The sequence below is a fragment of the Lytechinus pictus genome, chromosome 18 (assembly GCF_037042905.1).
Source record: "Lytechinus pictus isolate F3 Inbred chromosome 18, Lp3.0, whole genome shotgun sequence".
Lineage (NCBI taxonomy): Eukaryota > Metazoa > Echinodermata > Echinoidea > Temnopleuroida > Toxopneustidae > Lytechinus > Lytechinus pictus.
In genome coordinates this window covers 9,979,956-9,994,873 of record NC_087262.1, presented here as the reverse complement: position 1 = coordinate 9,994,873, position 14,918 = coordinate 9,979,956, and the positions used below count along the sequence as shown (strand labels likewise).

At 36.8% G+C, this 14,918-nt stretch overlaps 1 protein-coding gene across 1 annotated transcript; it reads right to left on the bottom strand.

Annotated features, from left to right (window-relative positions):
* Positions 1-742: 742 nt before the first annotated feature.
* Positions 743-14,679, bottom strand: LOC129281257 (uncharacterized). The gene is made up of 2 exons (XM_054917198.2): positions 14,086-14,679; positions 743-4,800 (listed from the first exon to the last, which is right to left on the bottom strand). The coding sequence occupies exon 2, from the start codon at positions 4,798-4,800 to the stop codon at positions 2,515-2,517; it is 2,286 nt and encodes a 761-aa protein (XP_054773173.2). The 5' UTR covers positions 14,086-14,679; the 3' UTR covers positions 743-2,514.
* Positions 14,680-14,918: the final 239 nt, after the last annotated feature.

Below are 14,918 nucleotides of genomic sequence, written 5' to 3'. Positions count from 1 at the left end.
CAATCAATCAATCAATCAACCTTCCTCGTAAATATTTTCAGTATTTCATTCACTCAGAATGCTGGGCTCAATTTCATCGAAATCACTCATTCATTCTCCTGATTACGTCATCAATCTGCATTGCCTCTTATCCCCTCCCTCTTTCGTTCTTTATTTCACTTGATTTCTATTCATCTTCGGGATTTTACTTCTTGCCTATCTTTCACCTCTGTCTCTGTCTGCCCCCCTCTACCCCTCTCTCTTTTTATCTATCTTTCTCTCCATTCGTTGTCTGTCTGTATACACCTCTCACCCTCTCTCTATTTCCTTTGCTCTCTCTTTTTATATCTCGTTCTCTCTTACGTCTTTTTTCACCTTTCTCCTTCCATAGCCCCTTCTACTTTTCCCCATCACCCCTCCCCCCTTTCTGTCATATGTTTACTCTCTTTCGAATTGGCTAATGAGAGAACACTTTGAGGGGGCTTATAATTGGCAAAGTTGCGATTGAGCGAAGGGAGTGAGCCCACAATAATTACTTTCATTACTGATGAAAAAAAAAAGTTTCTAAAAATGGGTAAAATACGCTGCTGATTATTCAATTTGCAAAAATGATACAATGCAATCATACAATATGATTTATTTTGTTTTTATTCTTTTAATTTATTTCCTAGGGGTGGTGTTGGGGGAGGGGTGGATCGATTACTCTCACTCTTGGTACAAGACTACTGCGAGTTGGCAAATGACATACATGCAAACGGCTAGATTAATTGTTTATATACCTCATCATGTTTATTACATATAAAACATTGTTAAGCAGTATTTTTTTCTGAAACGAGTGATGACTTGTGAACATCACTATTTCAACTTTCATCCTTGATAGTATAACAATAATAAAAGTAGTAGTGGTGGTGGTGGTAAAGATGTGACTACGATGATGGGAAATTGGGAATGATAATGGATGATGACGATGATGATGATGATGATGGATGATGACGATGATGATGATGATGATGGATGATGATGATGATGATGGTGATGATGAGTATGATAATACGGAGGAGGATAATAGTGGTGCTGGTGATAATGATGACGATGGTGATGATGACGATGGTAGTGGTGGTGGTGGTGTTGGTGGTGATGATGATGATGGATGATGATTATTCTTATTATTGTTATGATGATGATGGTAATGATAATGATGATGAGAATGTTAATGACGACGATGAAGATGGTAATGGGTATACTGTTTTGTAAACATTGCAATGATAGTCAATGTCACATGTTTTGAGGGTCAATGAAAAACTAAAATAATTATACCAAATACGATTTTTTTTTTTAGTCTTATTTTTTTTCTCTCTCAAGTCGTTGTCACGGCTATAGAGGGCATCATCTTCTGAAACAAAGGTGTATATCAAAAATGCTCTTTTATCCTGCATCCAACTAAATGGAAGTGCCATACGTATTCTTGATAACTAGGTGTGCACTTGTTTTAAAAAATATAGTCACCATTGCAATCAAAGTTGTTTGGTGTAAACCACCTGATGATAATGATGATGAGAATATTAACAACGATGATGATGACGAAGATGAAAATGGGTGTAGTTAAGTGTATTATAAACATTGAAATGATATCAATGTCACATGTTTTGACAGTCGATGAAAAACTAAAAGAATTATCTATCAGCTGTACAATTAAAAATGATTTCGCTAAATGAATTGTATATTGTATACATACTGTTGGATAAGTGTTTCAGTTTTTGCACGAATCGATGATTTCAAGTACCTAAACCTTTTTTTCTAATTTAATCATTCCAGTTTTCTTATGAAAGAATATATATCGTCATACTGCCACTTCAAATCGTCATCGTTCAGTTTAGTTTCATGACATACAGAATTAGTTTCTTCTTTCCCGGTTTAAGTGTTTATGGGGTCATTAAAGGGATGTTATTCATCGGACTTCATATCGGTGCTTTCTAAAATATTTTGAGTTGCTTTAACCCTAAATAGACTGGGCTATTTCGACACCTAAAAAGACGGGGGCTGATTCAGCCCCCAGTCTTATTAGGGTTAATATGGAAGATACTTATCCAACTCTTTAAAAGAAGTATAGGAGTAGTTGCAATTGGATAGGTAACATGGGCATATGTGCAGTAGATTAATTGTCGTTCTGGGTAGTTGTCAGGGGTATCGTTGACTCTGAGTTTTAATGGAAAAGCAACTGAATTGAATTTATGTGATATTTTTTTTACGGCTTCAAAATAACTTGCCAAAAATTTGCCGACCCACTCCACCTCTTTTTGTGAAATGGGGTGGCTGCCCTCAGGGGTAATGATCACAGGGGGAGCGTTATTCAATTGGAAGAAAAGATGTAAAAAACACACGAATTAATAAAAAAATCAATATGATAAGCGATGAATATTTTAAGGAGACATCAAAGGTAATTCATAAAGATGAATTATAATAAACAACTTGGGGGAATGTTTCTTCTTCCTCGTAACTGATTCTAACAAGTACAGTAATTGATATCGCTTTGTTTCATTTCTCCATCTTTTCTAACATATCCTGGTAGCTCTTACTCCACCTAATATAGCGGCAGTTCTTCATCGACATGATGAAATCCGACATATCTTCCTTCTCAACTGGCGTGGCGGATCTGGACGTACTCGCCGATTCCGTCGTTTCGTTCCAATCGACGCATTTCGTGACAAACGCCTTGTCCTTCTCGTCATCCTCGTCCTCCGCCGGTGACTTCTCAATTTCGTGGTCGACGACGTCGGATTTTGTCGTAGCTGTCGGAGGCGGTTTGGGCGGAGCAGGGGTTGGTAGATCACGATCAAAGATACTTTTGATTCGATACCCGAGTTGAGCTACGGTGATCTTCCCGTTGCCTTTTTCTAAGACAACATCCTCGTATAATCGACCGTCTTGAGGGTCGAGCAGAAGAGCTTCGACTTCGTGGACGTCGGAATTCGGTGTCGGAGACCTCGGGGTACCGTCTTCGAACCCACTGTCGCCATCCATTTTATCACCCAGAGACAGCAGATCATTGTCTCTGTCATTGTGGTCCTCCTTTTCCCCCGAAAGAGAAGCATCATTCTCACTACAATCTATACTGTCATGGCTTGTTGTGATAGTATCTTGACTGATTGAGGTTAAAGGAGGCTTGGACTCAGGACATGTTGACATTGTTTTAGAAATGTCTTTGATTTTCTCCTGAATGTCTTTGACTTTTTGTTGAGCCTCTGCCTTTTTCATCGATTTCTTATACAGTGCAGCAAACCTCTCCCGCTCTCGCTGCCGTCTTTCCCGCCTTTTTATATCCTTTTGTTTCAACCTCTCCCGTCGCTCCTCATCCTCTAGTTTTTTCATGTTTTCATTCCGAACAGCAAGAGGTGATATCAACCGAATGTCCTCTAGATTCTCAGTCTTGGCAAAACTCACGCTCTTGGCGCTTCCGGACGACGTTGTCCGTCTCCGTCGTCTTGGTGACAGAATGGATTTGATAGGCTTCTTGTCCAATTTTGGTTTCGCTGAAGATGACATTTCCGCGAGACATTCGTCACAGAGACATTCTTCATCCGATGATAAATCGTCAATCCCCATTGCCATGAATGGGTATTCACTCAAGGCATCCTCATCGATTGTCTTCTTGCACACCAGCTTATTCTTGGTGGTCTTAGAGTCGATGTCGTCGCCCTTTCCTCGAGATATATCGGATAGCTTGTTCGAGACTTCCTCCAAGACCGGTGTCTTTATGCTAAGCTCGGTCTCAACTTCGTCATCGGTGATCAACCCGATTGATGATTCGTCATTCTCCTTTTCCCTTTCCAACTTTTTCTTTCTTTTCATTCTTGAAAGCTTCTTGCAGTGTTTGACTTTCTTCTTCGGCTTTTCCGCCGATGGCTTCTTCTTGACACCCTCAAGAAGAGGAAGTTTCACCACATTTTCGGTGTGATCATGTTCCCCTTTAGGTTCCTCTGCTACAATCTCTGTGATGATCGGTTTGCTGTTCAGTTTTGGTAGGCGATACTCGACAGTATCGCTCTGCATAACCCCGCGCTTTTTGATCGTCGAGAAGCCCAGCTTTTGTCTGTGCGTCACCTTCGTCACGACACCACCGCGTCTTTTGGAGTGCTCCTCCTCAATGGTTACTCTGACCGACGATGAGTAATCATCGTCGGACTCATCCACGGAGTCGATCATTGACGGGGAGACCTGTCGCGCCTGTTTCTTAGGTTTCCAACCGCCGCATTTACCCTTTTTCAGTCTCCTATTTGCCTGGTCTCTGGTCTCCTCTTGAATCACTCTAAACACTTTCGAGCTGTCCAGAGAGTAAGTGCAACCCTCTTGATGCGACCTTTCCACGTCACCCTGGTAGTCATCATCGAAATCGTAGCATTGGACGCGACTCATGATGTGCGGCATCCTAAGACTTTTCTTCTTCTGTCGGGGTCTCGAATCGTCCCAGAGGCCACATTGCAACGCCGCTTCAATCTTCCGGTCGTCAACCCCAAGCGGACGTACAGGTCCACGAGCTGGACGTTGTCGGTGCTTCGACGCAGACGCCTGCGACACGTCCTCAGACTTCTTTTCGACCGGCTTCCCGTCTTTTCGCGCCCATTTCTCGTAGTCGTAAATGATTGCCTTTTCCCTGTTTCTTGTGAGCGATGACAGGTAGATGCGGTCGAGGGTGGTCTTGGTCTCTTTGACCTTCTGGAAGAACTCGTCTTGGAAGTTGGCCTCTTCGGGAGAAACACCATGTCTGCAGTTCAGTGCTGGAAGCGACCAGGTGAAGGTGAACGGCTCCGCAGCCAAAGGCATCTGAACAATGATAAAAGAAATATACGAAATGTTATAACATGAGAAGGCTGGAACGTGTAGGGTTACAATAATTGAATAACCAGGAAAAATGCAAATCTTAAATTGTATTCTTATATATTGCAAGATGAAATTTACATTCCTAAAATTGTCATTTATTATATCATAATGATAAAAGTTCTCATGGAAATGAGATTTTCTGTTGAAAAAAGAAAAGCAGCATATTACAAGTTAATGCAATATAAGAAGGTTCGCTCCAGGTATTTTACATAAACAAAGCACTCATGGATTTTAGAAATTCTTCAAATATGCCTCTAAGAATTAAAACAATCTTTTGTATGTTTTATTACAAATTTACAGATGATTTTGACAAAACTTTTAGGCCTATGTGCAAATGTTCTATTTTTGTATACAGTATACATAATTTATATTTATCCCTGGAAATGATCTTAACTTCCCGAACAATTAACATCACAAAATACATGAACATAAGAAAAATGTACATTACCTAACAACATATTAATTTTTGCCCCTCCCCCGTAAAAATGGATAAAGATAAACAATTAATGATTGCACTGTTTATCTGGTTTTCTTTCCCTTTCCTTTGGAGGCCTCCATCAATTTCAAGCTCTAAGTTTAAGTTGGAGGTCTGTTGCACCCACAAATGTAATAACGCCCACAAATGTAATAACACTTTACCCACAAATGTAATAACGCCCACACATGTAATAACACTTTACCCACAAATGTAATAATTTCACCCACAAATGTAATAATGAACTTTACCCACAAATGTAATAATTTTTGATCGCCCACAAATGTAATAATGACTTTACCCACAAATGTAATAAATTTGAAGGGATTTTTGGCGAATCCGTTCTAAACTAAAATCCTATAGTAATGCGTTCATATAGCACAAAAGTGCAAAGTCTTTTTTCCAGACCCAGTTAATTAAACATTATAGTACAAGTCTTTTTCCAGACCCGCTTGTTTCAAAATTATAATATACGTCCAAAGTCTTTTTTCCAGACCCGGTTAATTCAAAAATTATAATATACGTCCAAAGTCTTTTTTCCAGACCCGGTTGTTTCAAAAATTATAATATGCGTCCAAAGTCTTTTTTCCAGACCCGGTTGTTTCAAAAATTGAAATATAAATCCAAAGTCTTTTTTCCAGACCCGGTTGTTTAAAAACTTATAATATAAGTCCACTCTTTTTTCAGACCCGGTTGTTTCAAAAATTATAATATAAGTCCAAAGTCTTTTTCCAGACCCGGTTATTTCAAAAATTATAATATAAATCCAAAGTCTTTTTCCAGACCCGGTTATTAAAAAAATTATAATATAAATCCAAAGTCTTTTTTCCAGACCCGGTTGTTTCAAAAATCATAATATAAGTCCAAAGTTTTTTTTTCAGACCCGGTTGTTTCAAAAATCATAATATAAGTCCAAAGTCTTTTTCCAGACCCGGTTATTTCAAAAATTATAATATAAGTCCAAACTAAGATACGATAATGATATTCCAGTGGGGAAAAAAGAGAATCGACCTTAGTCTTTTCTCCAGACCCAGTTAATTAAAACTGGCGGAATTAATTTCTTTGTTGTTGTTTCAACTTATACGGCGTATATTGTGAATATATTCGCTAAGAGTAAATTGAGAATCAAGTGTAGTCTTTTCTCCAGACCCGGTTACTTAAAACTAAAAACTAAACCCTATAGCAATGCATTCATATAGCACAAAAGTGCAAAGTCTTTTTTCCAGACCCGGATAATTAAACAATTACAATATAAGTCCAAAGTCTTTCCTCCAGACCCGGCTATTAAAATATGAAATAAAAAACTTGAAATCTAAGACCAATTTTCCAAAGTTTCACCCAGTAAAAAAAATATGTCTTTACCCCACACCCATTTTTTTTTTTAAATAATACTACGACCCCTACAAAACATTGTAATAATGCATGGGTAAAGCAAACATCCTTTCTCCAGACTTGGTTATAATTTGAAAAAAATAAAATAGTTTTTACAATATTCTTAAACGAATACCCAATAATCTAATTACTGTGGAATAACATGAAGACCGATTGTCGAAGATCGACTTTCCTCCAGACACAATTATTTAAAGAATAAAAAATCAATAAAACCCAACCCCCCAAAACGAATCTTAGAACCAACAATCCTCCAAATTAAGACCATGCATGTAGAAAAGCACATGTTTAGAGCGTTGTCTTTATTCCAGACCCAGTAATTTAAAAATGATTTAAACAATCTTAAAAACAAAAGACTTTGTCATATTCTTATTCTTGTGGAATAACACGAGTATTATGCTTAGTCTTTCGTCTAGACCCGGTAATTTAAAAGATAAACAAATATTGAAAAAAAATCACAGCTAAAACCAATCTTCAAAATTAAACCCACTTAAAATGCTTGGGCTTAGAGTGTTGTCTTTACCCCTCATCCAGTTCTCTTTAAAATACAAATTAAGCGAAACATCAATATTAAAACTTAGACCCCAGCATCTTCCAAACTATAAAACCCTTGTGATAACGCATACTTAATTTGACCAGACCAGTTTATTTATAAAAAAAACAGAACAAAAAAAAATTAACCCTCATCCAGCCTAACATGCTGTAATAAATAATGCAATTAAACATTCAGTTTTTCTTCCAGGCAAAGACATTTATAATAAAAAAACAACTTTAAAACTTAGAGCCCGGGGAGCATTTCATGAAAGGAGTTGTCTGACGTTTTATCCGACACTGGTAGCACTGCTTCTTAGCCAATCAACATCAAGAACAGTTGTCAGATCTGACAACTTGTCGGACATAAATGTTGATGAAATACTCCCCCAATCATCTTATTCATGTTGAACAGGCACAAGAATATGATTGTGTCTTAGTTATGAGGATTTCATTTATCTTATTTTTGAAATGACAAGGTCTGGAATAAAAAAAACTCTCTAAACTTTTATTTATTGAAGGTTCTTAGTTTGAAGGATAGTTGAGCCTTAGATTCTGTTATTCTTTTTTTAATGATTTTTGGTTATTTTGAAATAATTGGGTCTGGAGGAAAGACTACACCATATTTCCATGTTATTCATTGTTGATAAGATTGGAGGGTCTTTGTTTTGCTGTCGTTGTTGTGTTTTAAATGACTTTTATAACTGTGTCTGGAGGAAAGACTACGCTCTATTTCCATGTTTTCAACATAAATAGGATCGTGGGTCGTTGTTTCCTTTTTTATTAATACTAATTTATTATTATTATTATTATTATTCATTTGTTATTTGAAAGATCTGGGTCTGGAGGAAAGACTACGCTATATTTCCATGTTATTCAACATAAATAGGATCGTGGGTCTTTGTCTGCTTTTTTTATAATTACTAATTTATTATTATTATTATTCATTTGTTATTTGAAAGACCTGGGTCTGGAGGAAAGACTTTGCTATATTTCCATGTTATTCAACATAAATAGGATCGTGGGTCTTTGTCTGCTTTTTTATCATTACTAATTTATTATTATTATTATTCATTTGTTATTTGAAAGATCTGGGTCTGGATGAAAGACTACGCTATATTTCCATGTTATTTAACATTTACAAGAGAGTTAGGGTCTTTGTTACTTTTCCACCAGTTTTAATTGACTGGGTCTGGAGAAAAGACTATGCTCGATTCTCATTTTATTCCACTAGAATATCATTATCTTAGTTTTGACTTATAATAATTTTGAAACTACCGGGTCTGGAAAAAAGACTTGGGACGTATATTATAATTTTTTAATTAACCTGGTCTGGAAAAAAGACTTTGGATGTATATTATAATTTTTGAATAAACCGGGTCTGGAAAAAAGACTTTGGACTTGCATTATAATTTTTGAAACAACCGGGTCTGGAAAAAAGGCTTTGGACGTATATTATGATTTTTGAAACAACCAGGTCTGGAAAAAAGACTTTGGACTTATATTATAATTTTTGAAACGACCGGGTCTGAAAAAAGACTTTGGACTTGCATTATAATTTTTGAATTAACTGGGTCTGGAAAAAAGACTTTGGACGTATATTATAATTTTGAAACAACCGGGTCTGGAAAAAGACTTTGGAATTGTACTATAATGTTTTATTAACCGGGTCTGGAAAAAAGACTTTGCACTTTTGTGCTATATGAACGCATTACTATAGGATTTTAATTTAGAACGGATTCGCCAAAAATCCCTTCAAATTTATTACATTTGTGGGTAAAGTCATTATTACATTTGTGGGCGATCAAAAATTATTACATTTGTGGGTAAAGTGCATTATTACATTTGTGGGTGAAATTATAACATTTGTGGGTAAAGTGTTATTACATTTGTGGGCGTTATTACATTTGTGGGTAAAGTGTTATTACATTTGTGGGCGTTTTTACATTTGTGGGCGATTATTACATTTGTGGGTGTAACAAGGTCTCCCTCGTTTAAAAATGTATTATGTCGATATATGTGTATATATTTTGTTTCTGCTATATGTTTCAATAATTTAAAAAAAATCAGGTATAATTATATTTAAATTAGAATGTTAACATGTATGTATCTATGCATATATGTTATTCATTATGTCATTTGCTTATTGTTGTGTTTGGCTGAGAAAAATGATTAAACTTGTATATACTTCATTTTGTTATTGGAATGTGGAACTAAATAAATCAAATCAATAAAGATTAATGAAATATAGAATTACTCATTAACTAAACTGCACTGTGACTATTAACCTATATTTGCTGCATTTATTTTCAGAACACTTATGGATGTGCGAATACATTTCAATAATAAGGAAAAATAAAGGAAACGATAACAAAACCCATAGAAAAATTGCATTATTTAATAAAAAACTCAAAAATAATATATTATTTAAATCCACATCAATATACTGTTCATATTAATCGCTGTTCTCGGTCGTTGAGAGCGCGATGCACAAACAGCGGCACATGGCTTAACATAGGCGAGGCAGAAATTTATTAGTTCACCAACTTGTTCATTGACCATGGGCGGAAATCCCAGGGGGGACAGGGGGGACGTGTCCCCCCTACTCAAAATAGTAGGGGGGACACAATATCAAATGTCCCCCCTACTATTTTTGGTCTTTTATGATGGTAAGAAATACATCATTATAAATCGAAATAACACATGTATTTTGGGACGAGATGAACTTACTTAGACGATGATAACCATTTTTTTTGCTTGTCAAATTTTCCCGCCCCTTGTCCCCATAGGCGGAGCTAGGGTGATTTACATATCTTGTTCAATATGGAGTTCGAATATCAAGTTTGGAAGTCAATATACAAAACATATTTCACCTCGGAACTCGAGCTTTCATTATTTTGTGTAATTTACGAATTGGTTTTTAAAAAGTGCTCTGTAAAAATGTCAGTTTTATGGTCTGAATGTTAACATTTGCTGCTTGCGCTGCGCGCTCGCAAATTTTGATTTATCAGGTACCTATTATTTTCGTGTATTCCATAAAGACTCGACGTTTCGGGCAGGTTGACTGTCCGTCTTCACTCCTGAAGACGGACAGTCAACCTGCCCGAAACGTCGAGTCTCTCTTCTGCTTCTACTCATCATCTCCACTCGCCGACTCAAGCCAGCAACTCCTCATCCATCCTACTACTCAAGCTGTTTCTTCAACTCATCAAACTCTTCTGGTTTACAGTCCTTTTCAGCAGGCGCGTAGCCAGAAGGGGGGGCGGTGGGGGCGGTCGCCCCCCCCCCCCAAAACGTCCCCAAAAAAGAAAAAAAAAGAAGGGAAAAAAGAGAGGAGAAAAGGAAAAGCGAAGGGAGGAAAGGGAAGAAAGGTATAGCTTTGTGGGTTTTTCTTTTTATTCTTTATTTTTTTCTCAAAAAAGAAACTCCGTGACTCTTGCTCTAAATTTATATATATGAATTTTGCTTCCGCGCTGCGCGCGGTTAATGACAATGTTGCAGTTCTCCTTTGTTTCCCTCACCCTTTCTCTAACCCTGTTTTTTCACCTCAGCTATATGTGTTTCTTGCCAGTTAAAGTTCAAATGTATACATTAGGGCATGGAATTAGAGTAAGGTTATGCCGAAGTATATGAATTTATCTTTTTTTAAATTGATCGCGCAACTTCTGGTCGGGTCGGCTCCGGGCGGGTAAAATCTTTATCTCAATTTCTGCCGTCACCTCCATAGAGGCAACTTCTCCCGCTTTTTCAGCTCATTACTACACAACCATGCATAATTTGGGGGCAAACAGGATCCTAATTTAAAAAGAGGAAGGTATAAAATTCGTGTCGTATTAAATAAAAAAAAGTACAATATTTTTTATCCAATTCTATTCAACTTCATGTCATTTCCCTGCACATTCATCTCCTGTCCCGTTTTGCGCCCTCAGTTTGAAATTTTGAATGACACTTACGTTTCTTTATCATTCAAAGTGAAGCGCATCGGGATAAGTGAAAGAAATTATACATCATCCTGTTTTATATAATTTCAATAATCACAGAAGTTTCAACTTTTTGCGCACTATTTTCCTTGTAATGAAGTTCAATAATCTTAGAAAATTAATTGAATTAGAGCTGATGGGGGTATTAGAGATATCTGCATTTGATGAAACGTCCGCCCTTTGAAATTTCAGAGTTTCATTGCTCTGCGCGGGGAGGAATATCTTCCTCCCGGCATATATCCTTCTCCTCTGTTTTGCGAGTTAAGATATGCACTGTCGCTAAATTGTTTGTAATCAAATCTGATCTTTCCAAGGGAAGTATTCAATATAACTTAGAAAATAACCTTTTCTCGGGACCATTTTCTTTGCAAAAAAAAATTATAAAACGCTTTAGCTTCCGCGCTTCGCGCGGGGTTAATATTATTTTTAATTTCCTACATTTTATCCCCTTTTTTTTCGTTTTACAATCACTTTTGAAAACAAGGTTCAAAATCACAATATATTCAAATGAATTGGAGCTGATATAGGTACTAGAGACAAGGGAGGCGGCTCCTTTTTATTTTAATTTATGAAGCATCGAAAGCTTCGCGCTTCGCGCGGGAGGGGGAATCTCCCCCTCCCTGCACCCACCCCCTAGGGAGCGCGCTTCGCGCGCTCTGTAAGTGTTGCCACGCTTCGCGTGCATTTACCGCCCCCTCCAAAATGAAATCCTGGCTAAGCGGTTGCTTTTCAGGACTACTTTCAAGAAAGGAATACTCTACTCTCAAATCTCCACTTTCTCGCCTATCCAATTCCTTTTCTTCCTCTTTCCACTGTTTCTATAACACTCCACATGGTGTACCGTAATTAACCACATCAGCGATTGTACATGCCACCATTCAAACCTTCAAACAACATCACGCTCACGCATGTTTATTCAGATACTCAACTTGTTCTCTGATTTAAATCATTACCCAGTTTCAGATCACAATATCAAAAATTTTCTGCTCGCGCTTTGTGCTCGCATTATTAATGTAGGAAGACCCCATATTACTCATCCTTTTGATGATTTACAAAACATGAACAGAGTGGGCCATTTTTAGGTCTATAAATCTCGATTTTTTTGCTGCTCGCGCTTCGCGCTCGCATCAATCGTTAAATTGTATAGCTATCCTGTTCACGATTACAAAAACTGATTAAAAATTTCTTATGAATACGCAGGATGTGTATCTCACTAAAACGAATAATGAATTTTTTTAATTGTTGAAATATGTAACGCCTTCATGGCTAAGTGCAAGCAGTCCTTAACAGGTACCTTTTCAACAGGTACCAGTTCAAAACATATTTAAAAAATTTCTGCTCGCGCTTTGCGCTCACATTATTAATACTCATCCTTTTCAGGATTTACAAAACATGAATAGAGTGTCTCGTTCAGTAAATATTATAGGACTAAATCTTGAAATTTTCTGCTCGCGCTTCGCGCTCGCATTATTTGTTTACTTATATACATATTCTGCTTGAGTTACAAAAAGTGCTTAGAATTTCCATTCTTTAGGTGAAATGTCAAAGAAAATTCAGCTCGCGCTTCGCGCTCGCATTATTTGATTGTTAAATGCTACTTTAACATGTATCTTTTCCATCAGTACATTTTTGCTCGCGCTTTGCGTTCGTAGTAATTATTAATTTGCATACACATCTTTTTCAGGATAAAAAAACAAGACCAGAATCAGTTCAAATTTTAGGAAAAAATACATATACTTTCCAAAAAAATTAGCTCGCGCTTCGCGCTCGCATCATACAAATAAGGATTATGATATTATATATTAATTTATAAGAATAAAGCTAAGAAGTGACTAATGGGGACTACCCCTTCAAAGAAACAAACAAAAATCATCTTCGAGCCGATCGGGGAAAATATGGCTGAAACAAATTTCTGCCCCCCCTATTGGCGAAGGCTGGATCCCCCCTGTGTCCCCCCTACCTTTTGAGAGAGATTTCCGCCCCTGTCATTGACAAAACTTTTTCACATATTAATTACATGCTGAAATTAAAATGAAAAAAAAAAGCAAACAATGCTTGACCGTGAACTGGAATCAAACTCAATTAAGTGAAGATTTTATGTTTTTAGTCATTATTTTGATGTTCATTTTCATCGAAAAGTAACTGGAAATCATGTCCGGCCAATATTTGTTTTGAATTATATCGGGGGAAAAAATCTCGTTACTATCGCTGAAAACATGGTAAAGATTTGTTTTGAAATTTTTAAATTTTTGAAATTATCTCATTCATTTAATCACGGTTATAAGGTATTTTTTTTAGCTAGAAGCTAGGATTTCCAGCAAAGCCGTAAACAAAAGTGTAAATTGTGAACAATGTAAAAATGGAGAGTACCAAAATTCTGGTAGAATGATGGTTGGTTTTGACAATTTTGTCGGTTCCACACATATTCACTCACAAATCGGTTACTTTCACCAATATCTTTTAAGAGTATACTTTACAAAAAGATCATGTAAAGACCCGCGTTTAGAGCCATTTGAATAAATTTTGTCTTATTTAGATGAATGATTCGACTCAATCATAATCAAATTAAAAAAAAACTACTGCCTACATGAATCGAATTGATTTTATTGGAACATCACTGTCATCTGCCAATAATTATGTTCAAAACAAAACTATAAAATAACACAAAACATTTCAAACATTGTTTGAGGAACAGTTAAGGGGAAATGGCACAATGCGAAACAAGGCTAAAACAAGGTATAACCAAATATTAAATACACGTGATTAAAAAAAAACAATAAAACAATAGAGATGTACAAATGAATATATGTTTGCTCTAAATGCACCAGCATCAGACAGAAGAATCCTACCCACCTCGTAACAGCAAATCCACAGTCAGTGGAATTACGTCAAATTAAACTGTAATAAAAGGTGATCAATGGTCATTCAATAGATCCACAAGTTGAAGTAACTCCCGTCAATCGCGACAATATTCCTTTGAATCTGTCCTTTACATTGATGACGATGACTTTCGAATTGCGGAAAAAAAGATGAATCCTCAATATCCCATGAGGATGAGGTGGTAAACCATCACTCTTCTATCAAGAATATTTCGATTAGGATATTTGAATAATTGTTTTAATCAATGACATAATACGCGTCATTAGAATATAAAATGATTTCCAGGGATGCTGGCTCGATTATTGAAGCAGTATCACTCGACGTTTTATGCGGTTGTGGCGACAAGGCGTCCACTTGTATAATGGTCAAAATTTCACGAGTAAGTTCATTCTGTGAACATTCTGGATGCGCTCCTGGCGGTTTCCAAGATCTTCGAACGTTGGCTGGTAACCTCAGAAACAACACCCTTACTTCAACATCATTTATGCTATGTCACCCCGGCGACACTGACTCCAGACCGATCAAAGCTATTACGTTATGTTGAATGGCATTATGATCGGCCGATTAGGGATCTGTTTCGTTCGTGAGACTGTCGCATCACTATCCAAGTCAATCATCGAGTCAATCATCAGACGTAAAGAAAGGATCGGTGACATGACTATCATTCTACATCAATAGTGACCCCCTGATGTCTTTGACACCTCGGATATTGAAGAAAATCTCATTGACTTTGGTCAATTCTTTTAAACGCGATAAAGGGCTCTTTTGACATTGATCTGAGTTCGCCGGAAGAGCTATATTATTCA

Coding starts and splice junctions, on each gene's coding strand:
- LOC129281257 (XM_054917198.2), bottom strand. CDS start 4,800: ATGCCTTTGGCTGCGGAGCCGTTCACCTTCACCTGGTCGCTTCCAGCA.